General features: G+C 39.1%; 1 protein-coding gene and 1 pseudogene across 5 annotated transcripts in view; one reads left to right on the top strand and one right to left on the bottom strand.

Annotated features, from left to right (window-relative positions):
• The window catches only part of INO80 (INO80 complex ATPase subunit), a 129,772-nt gene that overhangs the window by 41,929 nt on the left and 67,140 nt on the right, over positions 1–20,703 (bottom strand). For all 5 annotated transcript variants that reach the window (XM_036842975.1, XM_036842977.1, XM_036842978.1 and 2 more), the window contains 3 exons: positions 20,542–20,635; positions 19,596–19,767; positions 5,457–5,597 (listed from right to left, as the gene is read on the bottom strand). In XM_036842975.1, the coding sequence (XP_036698870.1) occupies positions 5,457–5,597; positions 19,596–19,767; positions 20,542–20,635 (407 nt within the window). The remainder of the gene's footprint in view (positions 1–5,456; positions 5,598–19,595; positions 19,768–20,541; positions 20,636–20,703) is intronic.
• LOC118890308 lies at positions 980–1,534 on the top strand (annotated as a pseudogene).

Here is a 20,703-nt window from a genome sequence, read left to right as displayed (position 1 = left end):
CAATGGAGCTAGACCAGGAGATAGGAAGAATGTGGATATAAGGAGCAAGGGCAGAGGTATGGGAAAGATCAGAACATAAAGTACTGGCTGTACGTAGTTAGGTAGTCCTATTCCTTCTATTATTTATTGGCAGTTAGACATTTAGGAAAATCTACCTTGCTACTAACTTTTCTATTTTCATGCCCATCAATATTTAGGGCAATGGTTGTCAAGTTTTGGTGGGCATAAGAACCTTCTTAGGAGCTTATCTAATGTGCAGATTTTGATCCAGGCCTAAGGTAGGAGTCACTAGTTCTCGGTTTTTAACAGGCACCCCAGCATCTCAGGCCAAGCCTTGAGAAATACTGCCTTGGGGTACATAAACAATCAGCTAGCTGACTGTGGGGCTGCAGGTACCTCTGCTGGAAACTGGAGGATACCAAAACTGGAGAAAGAGCACCATTTACCAATAACCAAAGACTACACTACTCTGGCTTACAGATGAAGCTAAATTCATTTTGCTAGGGAGCAGTGCCATCTATGGTCCAGATGCAAAACTACAGTGGGTCACAGCAAGCTGGGCCCCTGGCGCTCCAAAACCCAGAAAAGCTCACACATTAAATCACCTTACTTAGTACTAGGAATAGGTTTTGGTAATCTCATACCACATTTACCCACTCCAAAAGGAGTTTGTTCTCTTGCTTCCAAGTTATTCATCTTTCCCACCGAAAGCTGAGCACAGGCAAATAAAGACCGAAACACAAAGCAGGTGATTAAAAATTGGGTCACGACTTCCCTGGTGGTGCAGTGGTTAAGAATCACCCTCCAATGCAGGGGACTCGGGTTCGATCCCTGGTCAGGGAACTAGATCCCACATGCGTGGTACAACTAAGGAGCACACATACCCCAAGTAAGACCTGGTGCAACCAGGATAAATTAAATAAATAAAAATGAAAATAAATAAGTTTTGTCTTTCACTCAGGCCCATGGCGCTGGCAGGATGGGCCAGTGTCGCAGTCTTCGTACTGCCAGGAAGCTCCATAGCCACCAACGAGACCAGAAGTGGCGTGATAAACAGTACAAGAAAGCCCATTTGGGCACAGCCCTGAAGGCCAGCCCTTTTGGAGGTGCTTCTCATGCCAAGTGAATTGTGCTTGAAAAAGTAGGGGTTGAAGCCAAACAGCCAAATTCTGCCATCAGGAAGTGTGTCAGGGTTAAGCTCATCAAGAATGGCAAAAAAATCACAGCCTTTGTACCCAATGATGGTTGTTTGAATTTTATTCATCATTTAGGAAAATGATTAAGTTCTGGTTGCTGGATTTGGTCGCAAAGGTCATGCTCTTGGTGACATTCCTGGAGTCCGCTCTTAAGGTCGTCAAAGTAGCCAATGTCTCCCTTTTGGCCTTATACAAAGGCAAGAAGGAAAGACCAAGATCATAAGTTTTGATGATGAAAGCAGGACAGCAATAAATTTCCATATGCCAAAAAAAAAAAAAAAAAAAATTAGGTCTCTCCCGCCATGGCTTGTCCTGGCAGTAGCCCAGTAGATACTAAACCAGAGCAGACATCTGCCACCTAGGATATGAGTTTCAGAATGTGACAATCAATAGTGGCTATACTTCCACAAAAATGGTTTGAGAAGCAGTGGTCTGAACCACAGAAGCATGACCAGTTCTATATAGTTCAAACAGCAAGCACACTCTTGGATGAGTAAGCATACTTAATCTTTTCTAATTAGAGACTCATATTGACCAATTTTACACTCAAAGATAACTGCTTTTTTTTTTTTAAATCTTATTGGAGTATAGTTGATCTACTATTGTTGTGTTAATTTCTGCTGCATAGCAAAGTAACTCAGTTTTACATATATATATTCTTTTCCATTACGGTTTATCACAGGATATTGAATATAGTTCCCTATGCTATACAGTAGGACCTTGTTGTTTATCCATCCTATATGTAAAATAGTTTGCATCTGCTAATCCCAAACTCTCAATCCTTCCCTCCCTCCCCCCTACCCCTTACTTTGATTTTTCTTTTCTTTTTTTTAAGAAAAGCAGAATATATACTGGAATTATATATAAAAACTTTGGGCCCATATTCTCGAGTTGAAAAATCAAAAGCTAGAAAATCATGAAGGAATAGGGGGAGAACAGTGACACAGGAAAGAGTGTCATTTCTAGACACTTTTTTTTTTTTTTAATGTTTTATTCTTAACAACCATAGTTATGTCACCTCCCTGCAGCTAACTTTTTTTTTTTTAATTTTATTTATTTATTTATGGCTGTGTTGGGTCTTCGTTTCTGTGCGAGGGCTTTCTCTAGTCGCGGCAAGTGGGGGCCACTCTTCACCGCGGTGCGCGGGCCTCTCACCATCGCGGCCTCTCCTGTTGCGGAGCACAGGTTCCAGACGCGCAGGCTCAGCAATTGTGGCTCACGGGCCTAGTTGCTCCGCGGCATGTGGGATCTTCCCAGACCAGGGCTCAAACCCGTGTCCCCTGCATTGGCAGGCAGATTCTCAACCACTGCGCCACCAGGGAAGCCCCCAAGACACTCTTATAGTTTAAATACAAAACAACTTTTTCCAGTTATAAACTTTCACCTATTTTCCAATTTCATTTTGCTGATAGCGTTCCAAGTCCAGGATTAAAAACTAGGAGGTTTGCAAGGCTCAGCTCTTAGTGAAATATTTTTTAATGTTTTGATAAGCTTATTTGGCAGGAGCCCTGGATCAAGATATATACAGAATCATACAGTGTCATGTTGTAAGTACGTAAGCAGTGAACTCATGAGGTCCAAAAGGAGGCAAACAAGTCCATTTCTACTTAAATTGTGCTTTCTAAGTCAGCTCTATCCTAAACAGCCTCCACGCATTCTGCTAACCCCAAGTGGTCTTCCTGATTGCTCAGAAGCAGGGGGAGATGAAGCATGACATACCCATTCTTGCCTCCCCACAAATGGAAATGCATACTCCCTTTAGTCCCACATGAGCAAACCCCTGTTTCTTGCTTCATTAACTTCCTAAACTATAGTATCTTCAGGGGCTGCCTCCTGAAGCATTCAGAGCGTCCTTCCTGAGGACACGTATATTCCTGCTCTAGCTCTAGGAAGCGTGACCGCTCCAAGCTCTTCAGTTTCTTGGTGTGATGAATTCCCAGGCTCTTAGTTTATTAACCCTGCAGAATGATTTCTTAAGCTAATGATAATTCCTTCCTTAGTGACACAGTTCTTCCTGAATTGACCCTAAAGTTTTCACAGCATGTGCCATGGAAATTAATTTGTCTTAACTCAATGCCAGGGTTGAGGCGTCAAAGGAAATCAGTTTCTCTCCACCACAGATGGGTTAGAAATCAACATATGATCATTAAAATACCTCATAAAATGTTGCCTTATTCACACCCCCGGCCTGACCTACAGATCTTGTGTGTGTATAAAACATTCAGATATGTTTTAAAACTCTTCTTCCTGTCCTAACTATGGGGTGATTACTCCCATTTCAGATTTAGCACATGCTACGTGAAGAAACTCTAGAGACAAACGTGGGGAGAGGGGCTGAACAGGAAAGGGTGCTGGGGAGGAGCCCCTCAGCCAGATGAGAAAAGCTTCCTCCTGCTTCCTGCCTGCCACCACACCTTTAGGCTAACAGTCTTCTTCAAGTTACTATTGTTTTTTAGGGAAACATCAGTACCAGGCATGATAGTTTAGACTTCAGGCTCCTCAGAAACAATACTTAAGTAGTACAGTGGGGGTCTGTATATGTAAGTATGTCAGAGAGTGGGGTTATTCTCCAGAGTGGTTGGCTATAGAGCTCTGAGTGGTATCAATGAAGAATTTTTATGTCCATAAATGCAGTTACAGTCCAGGGCAGTTCACTTTTTACTGGCTCCATAAAACACGGGGAATATGAGAAGTAAAAAATGTCTTGACATCCCTCTCTCAAAAATCTAGGCTTCCTCTTATAGGCCTCTCCATGTACATAACAGATTAGGAGAGTAAAAAGGAAACAACCATACAACTATGAAGCCTGAAGGCTGCTTTCTATGCAAGCACTTGGCTTTAGATGTTTTCTGGAAAAAGTGCTTTTCCCTAGATCAACTTAAGCTTCAAAGACCAAGAATGCTTTGGAAGAACTGGGTACCTACAAAACCCAAATACTTTCTGGAGAATCAATATAAATCAAACAAAGTTGATAGTGGTAAGAGAATCAAGTTTGTGTAGCACAGGACCAGCAGAGAAATCTACACAGGCAGGAATCAATGGGACTCTACTGTCATCTCATTTCCATTCATCATCTTTCTTTGGACCCTCTGCCAGATTCTGACCTTTGATAACTTAATAAAGTAAGGATGTAAGCTGATATAAATAATGGTAGAGAAATATCATCACAAAGAAGATTTAAAAGTCTTCACCTTCTTTGAATGGAACTGTGAAAACAGTAGACTTGCTAGGATGAGTGAAGAAAACAAGATAAAAACACAGAAGGGTAAGAAAAGTCAACCTCTTAGAGTCTCCTGGCTAATTGAAAGTTGCCCTTAGAGCAAATGGAAACAAGCTGGGAAGACAAACTCATTTTTGCTCTAATTGCAGTCTGGCCACATCTTATCCTCTCTCCCTTCATGTACTGCTTCATGTTTGTAAGAGAGTTTCTGTCTGGCTCTGATCAGAAAGACATGAAAGAGTGGAAGATGTAAGCGAAGTAAACAGCCGCAGCGTGCCAAGGGGAGCCTTTGCAGCGACACTGTCGGCAATCACCACAGTGCCCTGTTTTGATAAACAGGGTATCAGGAAAGATCTAATAGCTGTCCAAAGTTGAAACCACAATAGAAACTACTCCCAATCTGCAAACAAGACTACTACCACTGACTGGTGGATATGGCCCAATAGTCACTTTTCAGAGGGAACATACTTGTGAACCACAGTCCAGGCAGAGCTGCTGAAGAAAGCGAGAGAATACCAGCTAAGAAGTTTCTTGATGCTGGAGTGTTATGTTTCCCTTTGTTATTTGGAGACTGTACTGAGGCGATAAGGCCAGATCAAATCTCCCTCCCAATCGGGCCCCCTACTCTGAAAAACCCTCAAAAACCTCAACACAGGTGACAAATGGCTCCCTCTTCTATTCAAATATTCCACTGTTCCTGTCTCTGCTATTGGGTGATAATCTACCTCGTAACAGATGGCTTGCTCCCATGGTAGTTTAGAGCCCCAGGCTAAATGAGAGGAACTACATGGAAGCAACATCAGGGAAAGAAGTCACGTCTATCTACCATACAACTATTCTCAAACCAACACAATTCAAAGTGAGGAGTGCTGTCTTGGGAAAGCCAGGACCGCGGATGCCCTTTCTAAATAACGAGCATTTATATGTTTCTCAAGGTCCAAATAGCTTAAAACAGTTCTGGTTAAGAAATGGATGCCTTGAAAACTGGTTTATTTCTTCAAACACCATCTATTTTATCTCTTCCCTCCTGTGGCACTTACTCGTGGACTGGCCACACACAAGAAAGATGGCAGCTCAGTGAGCAGGCAGCAACGAAGCGAGGAGGTAGCTGATCTCCGCTGATGGATGACCTGGTCTGAGTAGCCACTCACTGCTTTACAGTGGCTGCTGAAAACCAGAGACTACAAAACAAAAATGCAGATTAGTGCTATTGACAATTATTTATTGTAAGCAAAATAGAAAAAATGTCACATATAGTCAAAGTTCATTCTAATTTCAAACTGTGCTTTTATTAATGTACCTTAGGTAAATGTCATCTCTAATTCTGCCTTTTTCTGGAAGAGATTCTGTTTATTATAAATAGTTACAGCAAAATTTTCATTAGACAAAACAACATTTTGTGTATGTCAGGGGAAGTTTGGTTCATTTGTTAAACCGTGGATACAAACCCATTTGTCTTGAGTTTAAAAAGATGACCAATAATATTTCCTCCTAAATTTTTCTTTTAGGCAGATCTGTTTAGTATTTCATGTGTGTACTAACAGTGCAGTATAGTTCTAGCAAGGTTGGAAGTTCTATTTATTTGGAGACATCAATAAAAGTGGTCAGGAACAGGAAACAATATCTCTTTAGTTCCTCTAACCTAACTACCATTTAAAAAATTAAATACATTACTGTATCAATTCATTTTAACAGACTTAAAGCTCATGTTAAAGCTTCAGTTTGCAGCCATTCACATGAAAGATTTTTAAGTATGGAATGTTCACATACAAAGAATTTGTCAGTGGGATTACAGTGTTGTATCAATATATTGCAGGTGCAGTTCTTTCTTCAGTTCAATATCAGACATTTTATCTTTGGATCTTCATTCTCGATTATTTCACTTATTTGTCTTACTGGTTTCTCAAGGCAGGTTGGTAACCTAAATAATCATATGAATGAAGATAATACAAAAAACTGCAAGATGAACAGTAACCAGGACCCTCTGCAGGAGAATAACAGTTATAACTCCAATACCGGAAGTGTCCAGTACCAAATCTCTTCAAAGCTTGTTTAGTATATATTTCCTCCTGAAGTACATGGGTTCTTCAGGACCACAGTTTGAAAGAAGCCATCTCAAGCTGTCTAGTAGGACAGGTGTACCATAATCTGCTTTCATGAAGCAATCAGCACCTTCTAAATAATGGGCATGAAAAAACTGAAAGGCTTTAAATGTTTCCCGCAGAGTTGGGATGTCTTCAGTGATTTCTAATCACACTGTATGGAAGTCTTTACAACACTTTAGTACAATGCTGGACTCATGTAGCTTTGATATGTTTGACACTTTTCTCTAGATGTTTAGGTCCCATCATTAACCAGAAAAGAACATTAATCTTCTGATATCATTTTTCAACAATATCTGTGTTCTCATCTTTATGTTGGGTAGCATCTGCACTGAGATTTAACCACCTCTCTACATGTTTATCTCCATTATCATCTGAATGCCTAGTGTGAGGATCATTATGAAGATTAATAGACCAGGTGTCACCCTGTTCTTCCAATACTGACGAGCTAGGATCATTACTAAAAAAATCCTATTGCTGATACACAGATGAAAGTAAAAAAAAAAAAAAACAAAATGTAGCCAATTTTCTTGTTTTCTGAAAGTTCACTTCTGATTATTAGTGATAGCTCTTCTTGCCCCTCCTGGGGGTGAAGAGATGACACAAGCCTAGCAACCGCTGCTCGTATCTGTCGTAGTTCAGGGCTGCTAGGTGGGGTGTCCACTGCCACCCAGGTGGCTGAGATAACAGCAGTGGCTGGCCTAGAGACTTTTGAATTCTTTACTGACTTCTAAAGAGCAGTATCTAAACAATGCCTCAGGGAGGGATCTCTTAAAGTCAACCTCATTTTCAGTATTCTTAAATGGCAAAATCCAACAGATAAGAGCTGAAAGAATGACCAATTCCTTCAATAATTTTCTCTTCAACATTGTAGTTATTAATAAGGGATACAACAATCACGATAGGGAGTCTTTTTAACACAATATTTTGCTTGTGATACCTCTCTGGAAAAAGTCTAATGATAATTTTACTTCCGGGGTGGTCATTCCTAAGTTAGAACATGTTCACTTGTCTTATATCAGCTAGGTTAAGACAGGCTTCTCATTGGCAGTCACTAAATCAAGGTGATTTGTAGCTGATTCCAGATTTAAAAAATGATTCACTAGCTCAACATGCTCAACATACACAAGGCTTAGCTTTAGAGAAACCCTGACTACCCTCAGTATACTTCACTCAATCTATACTTTTCTAGATCATTTTCTCTTAACATTGGTTCCATCAAATCTTCCTTGGCACAGGTGGTCCTTGGTACCATACTATCCACATTCCCTTCACATAATGACATGAACTGCTAGGTACTGCTATATACAGAAAATTTTAATGCTTAATAGAGAAGAACACAAAGGACACCTCAGGCATCGCTGTGTAGGATGCAGGGGGCCGGGGGGAGGGGGGGGGGCGCGGTGCAGAAAAGAAGGTTCATTACTTCTTTAGTCTACTTTGGTCTAAAACAAATTAGAAAAAAAAGAAACAATGTCACACAATGAGAGATGTGACTTGGTAATAATGTGGTCACAGTTTTTGCTCTTCTGTTGTCCCTTCCTCATGTTCTTGAGTTATCTTACTACCCTGCAGGCAGTGGCAACTGTGTCTTGCTGCCAGTACTGCAATATACACACAGCAGCGAAGGAAGGCTTTTGTAGAATCTTTTGGCACCATGCAAAAGTCTCAAGTGAAAAATAACAGGGCAGTATGATAGGCCCCTCAGCTGTACACTACCTGCCACAGTGGAGCACAGAGAACACACAGATGTTTTCCCCTCAGATACATACTTGTCCACTCAACAAGGGGCCGTTCTTTGCTTTCCATGTCTTATTTAAAATTAAAAAGAATACGTATGCTAACGTTAGGTCTTCATTACTTAGAAATTAATTTTCTGTTTTTTCTCTTAAAGAACACATCAAACTCAGATATAGAGAAAAGGTCTCACTTAAAATGAAAGGGTGTAATGTTTATAGATCAATTGCTAAGATTGCATGGATTCTATTTTCACAGATATTCTAAGTGACCAAACAAAAAGGGGGAAATAGGGGCTTCCCTGGTGGCGCAGTGGTTGAGAATCTGCCTGCCAATGCAGGGGACACGGGTTTGAGCCCTGGTCTGGGAAGATCCCACATGTCGCGGAGCAACTAGGCCCGTGAGCCACAATTACTGAGCCTGCGCGTCTGGAGCTTATGCTCCGCAACAAGAGAGGCCGCGACAGTGAGAGGCCCATGCACCGTGATGATGAGTGGCCCCCGCTCGCCGCAACTAGAGAAAGCCCTTGCACGGAAATGAAGACCCAACACAGCCAAAAATAAATAAATAAATAAATTAAAAAAAAAACAAAAACGGGGAAATAAAATACAGAAAAACTCTGAAAACAATGGCTTCCCAGAGCTTTCCACAAAGGGTACTGGCAGCTCTCATGATCTCAGGAAATGATGATATAGATACTGCAGTTGCAAATTAACCTCTAGTGGAAGAGTTTTTGGAAACTTCCTGTTTGGGGGATTCTTCATCAATAGCCATTCTAAGCTCTCTAAGCATTTAATATAGTGTTTAAAACTTAAAACACACACCACTCTTTTCAAAATAACTCTTTATGTTTAGATTCTTTTGTATATATATTTTTATATCTTTTTTTTTTTTTGACTGTGCCATGTCTTAGTTACGGCCTGCAGGATCCTTTTTAGTTGAGGCATGCAGGATCTAGTTCCCTGACCAGGGATCGAACCTGGGACCCCTGCACTGGGAGCGCAGAGTCCTAACCACTGGACCACCAGGGAAGTCCTGTATATTTTAAATTGCAAAATCTGAAATGCCCTCAATTTCTATGAGTTAGTTGGCTCACTAGAGTTGTACAGCATATAAAGCTTTCCACACATATAATGCCTAAGCAGACCATAACCATGACAACAGTTTCACTAAGACTGGGACAGGAAATGAAATTAATGCTGGTACTGTTTCCGCCAATTATCATTTTTAACATAGTATTTAACTGGATACAGTATAAAATCTGTTCTGCCTCCCCAAAAGATGGCTAAATGGTGTATTTCCTACAGATTCTGGTTTTTGTCTTTATTCTTCTAAGCAAAATAAGATTAAAAAGAAAAAAATTTCATATGTGTGAGACTTGCACTCTAACCCTCGTAAAACTGTACAAGAAAGGAGCTCTGGTCAGAGCCTACAGTGGGGAGGGAGGTGTGTGAGAATGAATTCATAAAATTTTTTAACTAAATGCTATTCCTTCTTGAACTCATCACCAGTAAAGCAGGGTAGAGAACAATGAGGTTAAGAGGACAACACAGAATCATGCTGGCTTTTGTTTTACAAGCATTACAAGAAAAGGAAATATCAGAAAAGCATTCACGTCAAGTAAGAGATTTTAAAAGGCCCTAAACTTCGTTCAAAATACCCTAAGTGTCATCTGATCCATGTCCTTAGCCTAGTTCCTAGTTCCTTGATGTTTTTGTACCATCCCAAAGCCAGCATTATGAGAATGGTACTTCCCTGAACTCTGTAACACAGAATTCAAATTTAATATTCACTGCAGGGTAAGAAGAAGAGTTTTACAGGCACACTCAGTGGGGGGAAGAGCTTCTCACTGTTCAGATTCATTCACGTCCATGGGTGGCAAGGAAGATGAGAGGATTGGGTTAGACCGCTGAATATAACTCAGGTAGTATGTGATTTAAGATAGCTTACCAAGAACAAGATGACAACATGTAGGTAAGTCAACATTCATTAACTATCTCCTCAGAGGAATAAGAACAAAGCCTTCACGTTGATCTGATGATAGGAAGCTGTATTTAGGAGACAGACTGCTGGAACAATACCTACTACTTTTTATAAAACAAATGAAGGCACAGAAGAGAACAGAATGAAGGGTTTTCTGCAATAAGAGGATAAAGGCGAATATGGAAAAATTAATTCAAAGTAGGTAGCTCCAAAGGAATTTTATTCAAAATTATTTTTGAATAGTACAAGAGAAAGAATCCTGGCACTCGCTTCCAATTTTAGCATTTCCCCTTGTCTCTTCTCTCAGGTTTGTCTGCTTGAGAATAATCCCCAACTTTACTTTTAAGACTGATCTTGAACATGGAAGCTGGATTCATGTTCTCCCATCAAAACACTGAAACATAAATTTGTGTTTACTTTGCATATTAAACAAGGCTACTCTACTTCACAGTATCACAAAAGAAAGCAAAACAAGGATTTGGAGAAACAGCATCTCTTCAGCATTATGTTTACAAATAATCAAAGTTACACAATCAGAACTAAGTTGGCATATCAAATGAAAATGCAAGATACAGAAAAAAACAGAGCTTGCTATGAAAAAAAATTTGCTCATAAGGAGTTAGGGCTTATGAGCAATGAATTCCGGTTGAAGATGAATGGCACGTATTATACTGCATTTGCAGTAGCTAATAAAACTGTGAACAGACAGGTAACATGGAGAACAAGGAGAGGTGATACCAGCATCCCTTCCAATTTAAGAACTTTCATAGTGTCACAGTCAGAACCCATCTGTCGCCTAAGCCAAAATCTCAGAACAGGGAATACCAAAACAAACGTGGTAATGAAGTAACTAATACAAAAGGCATTGAGGCTCCTCCTTGCTCTGTCTCTTGAATCACTCACTCTGGGGGAAGCCAGCTGCCATGCCATGAGGACACTGAAGCAGCCCCATGGAAAAGTCCACACATCGAGGAACAGAGTCCTCCAGCCAACAGCCAGCACCAACTAACCAGGCATATAAGTGAGCTAACCTGGAAGCAGAAACTATGGCTCCAGTCAATCTTTCAGGGAACTGCAACCCTAGCTGATATCCTGACTGCAACTTCATAAGATTTTCTGAGTCGGAACCACCTACCTAAGCTGCTCGCGAGTTCTTAACCAACATAAACTATGAGATATTAAAAATGTTCATTGTTTTAAGCTGCTAGATTTGGGGGTAATTTGTTATATAGGTATAGATAACTACTACAGGGGCTAATATCCACAATTGACACCCTTTTTGAAGATGTCTAAAAATTAGCTTCTTTCTGCTGGTATATTTCTCACTCCCAAGAAATGCCTCTAGTTCTCAGGTCAAATGCAGGGCAAAAATAACTAGTGTGCAATAAACTCAATGCATGATCAAACAAATTAGCAATGCCACCCATATTTCCCAACCTCCAAGGAAAAGTTAGAACTCTTCACAAAATTCTATTTTAAATACAGAGGAAGACTATACCTCTAATTTTAGGGTGGAGGACATTCCCTCAGATAATGAAACACAAAGTTCCAAAGGGAAAAACAACACTAATAACAATGCACCAAGACTTACTAAGTCATTCAGTAAACATTTATTTAACCTTGTAAGTGCAAGGTGCCTAAAATAACCCGACCACAAAGGCAAGAGGGACTATGTCCAAACATCTAAATTCTGTTCTCACACTTGGGGGGGAAAAAAGAAATGAAGAAAAAAAAGAAAGAAAAAAAATGACAGAATTGTGGGGGTTTTTTTGGCCATGCCACGCAGCATGTGGGATCTTAGTTCCCCGACCAGGGACTGAACCTGTGCCCCCTGCACTGGAAGCGTGGAGTCTTAACCACTGGACCGCCAGGGAAGTCCAAAAATGACAGAACTGTTTGACAGCACTTTTTTTTTTCACGTTAAGCTTGGTTTCAGTGTTTCTGGACATTGTAAAAAATTCTATGTATTAGAGAAGTATCTTCTATTAATTATAGAGTTTCTACCTGTATTCACTGGTTTTCTACCATACAAAAAGGGTAGTTAACCGGGCTTCCCTGGTGGCGCAGTGGTTGAGAATCTGCCTGCTAATGCAGGGGACACGGGCTCGAGCCCTGGTCTGGGAAGATCCCACATGCCGTGGAGCAGCTGGGCCCGTGAACCACAACTGCTGAGCCTGCGCGTCTGGAGCCTGTGCTCTGCAACAAGAGAGGCCGTGACAGTGAGAGGCCCGCGCACCGCGATGAAGAGTGGCCCCCGCTTGCCACAACTAGAGAAAGCCCTCGCACAGAAACGAAGACCCAACACAGCCAAAAATAAATAAATAAATAAATATTAAAAAAAAAAAAAGGGTAGTTAACCACTTTTGCATCCCGTATCAATCCTTCTTGCATGTTTAATTTCCCTCTTAGCTGCCTTTTCTTCCTTTTTTGTCTTCAAATCTGAGTCTCCTCTCTCTTACAAACTCAGCTTTTAGTTAAAACCAACTGTCCCTCCTGAAATGTCTTCCTATTCTTTTTAACTGTCACACTTCATTACCTATTTCCTAAACAGAATCTTTCTCCTTGTAAATACCTGCACCTGGGCCTTCTCTGTTATATCTGCACTCATAACATCAAAGAGCTCCTAATCTCATCCCTAAGTGTTCACTTTAAACTTGATGTAGAATTCAGCACTCCCTCTGAATCCTCTCTTGAACTCTGGGTTTTGGAAGCTATTCCTTCACTGCCAATGCTCATCCATATCCAAATCAATCAGAGTCCATTCACCCTTTCTTCACCATCTTTTGGTTACAACTATTTCTGTTGGGTCCTTTGTACCTGATACTTGGAACTTTAGTTTAATACCCTCCTTAACACGGATTCCCACATCCAATCTTTCCTGTTATCATACTCTTGAGATTAGTCATCAAGTATCAATGGCAGAGATCCCCACTGATGTGCTGTAATGACCTGAATGATTTAACAGCCTTCCTAAAACCAACTACCCGATTATTCCTTCCCATGGCTTGACAGTAGCCACCAAAACTTTATTCCCCCAGGATTACAACTGTAGCATCTATTGAAGAAGGTGAGCCAAAGAAGGGCTGAAACTCCTGGTTTAGTATCTAAACCCCAATAGAATGGCATTCAAAGATTCCTTGGGAGAAAAGGTGACTTACCTTTCTGGCCTTTTTTCTCATTACTGTTCTGTGTTTTGGCTCAAATCTTCAACTTGGAATATCCTTCCTCCTACCCAGGTCCCTACCACTCAAGATTCAACTTAAACAATACCATTTCTATAAAAGAGTTTTTTGTCCATTTTAACCTGAAGTGATCTCCCATCCTGAACTTTACCACTAATCATCTACCATTATTTTGGCAGTTAATTATGTTTTCTTTCAACTCTGATCTTGAATCATTTTTATTTGTAAAGTCCTTTTAACTTTGTGCATGTCTTTTTACTATATGCATGAATGAGTTTTCAAACCAGAAAATAAGAGACCATGACTTTTAACACACCTTGCCCACAATAGGCACTGATGCGTGACAGGTTTGTAAATAACATTAATTACATGTGCTTTTTCTCTGTGGGAGTAGACTGACACTGGCAGTAGGCTACTATGAAAGAACATTAGAAAAACCCCAACCCTTAAGCCAAGATCACATTCACCCACTGCAGATTCATTCAATCAATAAGCTCTTCTGATATACATACAAATCAATGGACCCATTCACTCAATCCCATTGGCCCTTGGGATCAAACAAATGAAAACAGCAGGAGAGAAAGAGAGAAGAGTGTATGGAAAAAAAAAGTACTTTCTCCAGTAAATAGTGTGTCCTCCCCTCTATTAACATTCCTTACTCAATTAGGCTTCTTGTACTGCCCAGATCAGTGGTCTCCAAAGAAATTACATGCAAGCTTCACAATGTAAATAATATTAATATGCTATTATTTGTGTATCATTTTAAATGAAATAATGCATAGGTATTGGCAAAATGGATAAAGAATGTTTTAATAATGGGGGACATAATCAAAAAACATGGGGCTACTGGCATTGCTGAGAAGAGTTTAAACTAAGATAGATAAGCTGATTCAAAATTTACATGAAAATGCAAAAGGCCAAGAACAGTGAAGGCAATACTGAAGAAAAACAAAGCTAGAGGACCTGTGCTACCAGTTATCAAGCCTTATTATGAAGCTATAGTTATTAAGATAAAGTGGTACTGGTCAAGGATAGACAAATGGACTAATGGAATAGAACAGGGTCTAGAAACAGACCCACACATATACAGCCACCTGTTTGACAAAAGTGATGCTGCAGTGCAACAAGGATGGTCTTTTCATGGATATCTGTAAGTAAAAAAATGACAACCCATAACACAGACTGAAAACCCAGTTTCTTGTAGATCTGAATGGTAAATCAAAACAACCTTTGGAGAAAAACAGAATTATCTTTATGACCTTGGTAAAGGCAAAGATTTCTTCAACAGGACACAAAAAATGCTAACGATTCAACAGAAGACAATATTTAGAGTGATAAAGTAAGCTACAGAGTAGAAGACATCTGCAATACATAAAGAACTACAAAACACCACGAAAAATACAGACAGACTAACAGAAAAATAAGCAAGGGTCTCAAATAAGCATTTCATAAAGGAGGTTATCCAAATGGCCAATGAGCATTAGAAAAGGTACTCAATATTCATAAGGCAAATATAATTTAAAGCCACAGTGAGATACTACCACATGGAAGGACTAAAATGAACAGACAAAACAATGTCACATTCTGGCAAGGACATAGAGCAACTAGAACCTCTTATACACTGTTAATGGGAATGAAAATGGGCACAACTGCTTTAGAAAACTGTCTGGCATAACCTATTATAGACGACCATACGCATACCCTATCACCCAGCAATTTGACTACTCGATATATATACCCCACAAAATACATATGAATTTTCATTAAAAGGTGTGTACAGTAATGTTCACAGCAGCACTACCTGTAATAATAAAAACTATAAGCCACGCAAATATTTGCCTACAGTAACTCTTGTGGGGAGGACACTGAGGAGGAACAATGAATGGAAGTGGGCACAAAGGGGCCTCTGAGGTACAGTTCTGACAGTGTTTTGTGAAGTTATCAAGCTGTATGTACACTTATGATTTGTGCACTCTCCTGTATGTATGTTAATATCTCTAGAAGAATAGCCAAGGCAATAAGAAAAAGGCTTACATTTTTTAATATATTATACCTATTATTTCTTTCTCTCTAATCTCCTTGGCCTGTTGTCTACTAAAGGAAAGCAAACGGTCATATTTTCAGAATCAACTTAGCTGCTTCTTAGACTCATGAATTCAAATGGTTATTAATTAATTTCATTAGAAAAAAAATTTTAACTCTCTAATAAATGATTAGGGTACTGGTTATCATTTCCAAGTTTTCTTCCTACCCCCTCAAGCTTTAAAGATGGACCCACATTTATAGGTCAGTCCTTTTCTAATCTTTCAAGACTTTTCTTGGTCTTCCTGTGGTTCTAATTCACCATATGAATGATAGCAAATACCTCTCAAGTCATATTCTCAGGACATTTGCTAAAACTAGTAAGCACAATTTTAACTTTGTTTTCTGTGAAAATAAAAAATTTTCTCTCTGATTCCACAGTATTAGCGTCCCTGTATAAGCAAAGGAATCTTCCAGAGGATCTGTAAATTGTATTAATAATGCCAGAAGTATTTTTGTAGATTTCAATGACAACAAACAAGTCATGTCAGGAAAAGGCACAAAGCACATACATGATGAATTTATCCCACACAAAGCAACAAACAAAAAGAATCTAAGACCTTGTATCCAAATCCAACTGACAAATCCAAACATCAGTAAGACAGATAATTATTACATTTAAGTCTCACCACTGCTGTCCATACTTGAAGAGTTACCTTTGAAAAAAGACTCATTTTTGTCAATCATATTTTTGTGAAAAACTGTAAACTGGCAGGATTACAGCAGACTATGAAATCTGGAAGTGTGTTTCTGATGTGTGTATGTAGGCTAAAATATCATGCATCTTAAGTTTTAGCTTTTACTTTATACTCGTAACAAAGGAATTTTGGCAATCTGTTATAAAGGATTAGGTGTTCAAAATTTCCTTCTCTATCCTTCTTTGCAAAACAGACAATGTAATATTCTCTAGAATACTTCTTAAATAAGAAAAACTCAGTTCGGGACTTCCCTGGTGGCACAGTGGTTAAGAATAAGCCTACCAGTGCAGGGGACACGGGTTTGAGCCCTGGTCCGGGAAGATCCCACATGCCGTGGAGCAGCTAAGCCCATGTGCCACAACTACTGAGCCTGTGTTCTAGAGCTCGTGAGCCACAACTTCTGAGCCCGCATGCCACAACTACTGAAGCCCACAAGCCTAGAGCCCGTGCTCCGCAACAAGAGAAGCCACCGCGATGAGAAACCCGTGCACCGCAATGAAGAGTAGCCCCCGCTCACCGCAACTAGAGAGAGACCATGCGCAGCAAGAAAGACCCAACACAGCCAGAAATGGAAGGGAGGAAGGGAGGGAGGGAGAAAGAAAGACTTAGTTTGGAGAAATCAGTGTGAGAAACAGTACAATAGTGGTAATAGCCATATTCTAACAAAGCCATTCTTGGGGGATAGTTCTCATAATAAACTACTTTGCTCAAGTTTGAATCGGGTTCTTTCAAAATTACTTAACTTTATTTATATTATCCCTGAATAGGAGGGATATATCAGGTACATGCCAAAATATACTAAGACAGAGATGGACCTTGATCACTAACTACATGTCAGGGTAACTCTGCAATGAAATGTGCATATTGCTCTCTCAGTGACTTCTGGTAGTCTCTTTCATATTCAGAAAGTGAGACCCTTCCTTAAGTCCCAAAATGTCAGTTTCTTTCCTTTCTTACTATTAAAAAGAATGATCCACAATCTTTCTATATGGTGACTTTCTTTACCTAGTCCCCTTGCTATTCTAATATCATGCAGTCACTGAATGCTGTATTTTTCAAACTGTGAGTAGTAGGGTCATGAAATCATTTTTTAGTAGGTTCCAACTAACATTAAGAAAAACAAATAAAAGGAAAAAACTCTGTGCACTGAAGGAGGGTAAATACTGTTTTGTGAATATTTTGTCTTAAAAATTTACGGATGTGTAATATTTATGTATGTATGTAATATCTGATATGTCTACATAACTATAGGTGGTGTAAAATATTCTTGTGAGTCATGGTCAGACTTCAAAAGCCACAGATATAATGGGCTTTATTATATTTTTATTGTTACACATGGAGCTTCAACAAAATGATTCTTCATTCAGAACCCAGTCTAACCTTTAAGGCTAGATATCATGTAAAGATTATTCTGCTTAGTTGAAAGCAAATATTTCTTAGAACAGATGTATCAACCAACTCTGGCAAGATACATTGGTATTTCAACATATGTATTTTGGAGATAAGGATGGTGAGACCAAAAGCAGAACAGCACCTCTACACATACATGATTAGCTTTCAGCTACCTGTGGCTCAGTAACTCGGTGTACATTCTAAGCCACTACAAGAGCAAAGGTCTATCTATAACACGAAATAAAAGTAAAGAGGACATGGAAGTGAATCTAACTTTGGAAAAACCAGTTTCACATAAAGTATATTGCCCACATCTAAATTTCTCAGGAAATTAACTGATATAAGGACCTCACTGAACAGGTACTCTGAACACACTACTGTATTTTCATAAAGCAGAAGAATACAAATAAGTGATGCATATCTTTCAGTGTTAAGTAAGATGCAGGTATCTACATAATAGAGCATAAAAAACCCCTGGGAGAATGGTGCGCTCTGTACCAAAAATAAAACTAGTAAAAAAATTTTAACTGTAGTAATATAGAGTACCAAATGTAAGGAAATTGGTCTACAGAGGTTAAGCAACTCTTCATTAGACATATCAGTATTCACTAGTAGGAAGTCACCTTGCCACAACTGACTATATTATTCCAAACAGGCTGGAACACAATTCTATTCTCCTTCTGCATTAACGATCTTATCTTCAGAGTCCAAAAAAGTATATGGAGCAATGCTTGAGAAACCAACTGGGAAAACAGAAGAAAAGGAAATCATATGGGTTCTTCAGTATACAGGGGGCAAATAACCAGATGCAGCCAAAGAACATCCTACATTCAATAGCTGTATGACTGATGACACATTAAATTTTCTAGAGGATACAAAGAAAAAGTTCTACCTTCTAAACTTTTAATCTAGTTGAAGAACTATAACATATAAACATAGAAGTCTCTTTTTAAAACTCTCCAGTGTTACACCCATTTCATTCAGAATAAAACCCAAATCCTCAGCATTAACTTATGAGGCTTCACATGATCTGAATCTGCACCTATCACCTATCACTTATTTCCTATCCCTTTTCCCCTTACCTACTATACAATGGCAAACAATTACATGAAAAAGTGCTCAACATCATTATTTTCCATGGAAATGCAACTGAAAATCACAAATTCAAAGAAAATGGGCTGACAATACCAGGGGTAGGCAAGATTTACAACAATAAATCTCTCACATTGCTGGTGGGAGTTTAACTTTGAAAAACCATTTTGGAAAAACGTTTGGCAGTGGGAACTAAACCTAAACATACGTATGTGTGATGTTACAGCAATCCCATTTAATTGCGTGCCGCAACTAAGACCTGATGCAGCCAAATAAATAAATAAATAAATAAAACAGTAGATTAATAAACTGTGATTAGAAACAGACAATGGAACACTTCATAGCATTAAAAAAGAATGCTACAGTGCAACACTGATGAATCTTACAGACATAATAATTGAGGGAAAGGAGCCAGACACAAAAGAGTACACACTGGATCATTCCATTTACATTAAGTTCAAAAACAGGGTAAAATAATCTGGGATGATAGCAGTAGAACAGTGATTACCTTTATTTGTTGGTTTGTTCTGAACTAGAGGGTTCAAATGGGAAGAAGTATGAGGGAGACTTCTGGGTGCTGGAAATATTCTATACCTTAATCTAGGCAGTTGTTACACAAGTGTATACACATGTATAAATTCAAAGAGTTGTACACTTAAGATCTGTGTACTTCACAGTAAAGTTATATACAAGACATATATTAAATATATATACATACACACACACACACACACACACACACATAAAATGTCTATTAAGTGATATGTAATAAGCTATACCACTACACTGCTCCCACTCCTCTGGGAACTTTTTGGCTCCCTCAGATCATCATTTACTTTATTACTTTTATTGATTCAAAGAAAAGGGAAGGGAGTACTACACAGATAACTGATGCTGAAATAATTGCTTACCTTTAACAAAGGGCAGCTGGAAAGGTTGGGAAAGGAGAGTGGAAAATTAACCCCAAGAAGGAAATCCTTGTTTCTCAGATATTTCTGCTGGCTCTCCCCTTCTGGCTCTCCCCAGGAGCGCAGCTGATGGAGCCTGTAGGAGGCTTTCAGAGACAGGAAAAGAGCTAACCATCTGAAACAAACCACAGCAGACATGCTTATTCAGTGCTCCATGGAGGGCTGAGGGTAGTTCATAGCAGCGAGGAACCTTGTCTCTCATTAACATGTCTCTTTTGTAAATCTTGAACATTTTAGACACAGCTCTTTCCTACTTTCAGATAAAGCAATTTCATACTTTTGTTCTATAAATTCTATCTTTGGCATGAATTGGTTTGCTACTATGAAAACGAAAATCCTCTGTAAAGCTCCTCTCAGTATTAAGGAATATTCAACTCTATCACAAAAACTCTCATAAACACATCCTCATACTAAGGAGATAGCCTCTCCTAATGAGGTCACTATTTTTTACACAAATACAAAGTAATAAATTAAGTAAAAGCCATTATTCCAAAGAATAAGAAAAGAGAACTAAGTTTCCCTGAATACGTAAGGCAGGCTATATGCTGCAATCACTCTAACTAAAGGAATCATCAGTCATCATTTGCCCTGTAGAAACAAATAAAACAAGGTAGTCTACCTAGAAATTAAGAAGAATTGAAGACCTTCTGGTAGCATTTGGGAGAAGGGCCTAAATAGTTTTTATTTAAGGTATATCATGAAGCATCATGCAATTATTAAAGGATCAAAAGTATGATTTCCTTATAAAAATTTTAATTCTTAACAATACAAAAAGAATGAGAGGCTCTGTAAGATGATATAATATTAAATATTTAATTTCATAGTATTCAACCTTCGCCCCTGTTTATTCCCAACTGCTCTCTCATCAAACAATGAGCAAACTTCTCACCTGGCCAAAAGTCCCTGAAGCATGAGGTTTGCCATTTCAGCTGGAGATACATCAATAAAGCGAAGGAAAGAAAAACAGCTTTCTTCATTAACACCTGGAATATCAAAGGACAAAGTTAAACCCAATAGAAAACCAAGAGGCAATACTCAACTAAAGCCTGCT

This window comes from Balaenoptera musculus, chromosome 2 (genome assembly GCF_009873245.2).
Source record: "Balaenoptera musculus isolate JJ_BM4_2016_0621 chromosome 2, mBalMus1.pri.v3, whole genome shotgun sequence".
NCBI classification, from domain to species: Eukaryota; Metazoa; Chordata; class Mammalia; order Artiodactyla; family Balaenopteridae; genus Balaenoptera; species Balaenoptera musculus.
Note: the sequence above shows the minus strand (reverse complement) of the source record. Positions and strands in the feature narration are given on the sequence as shown.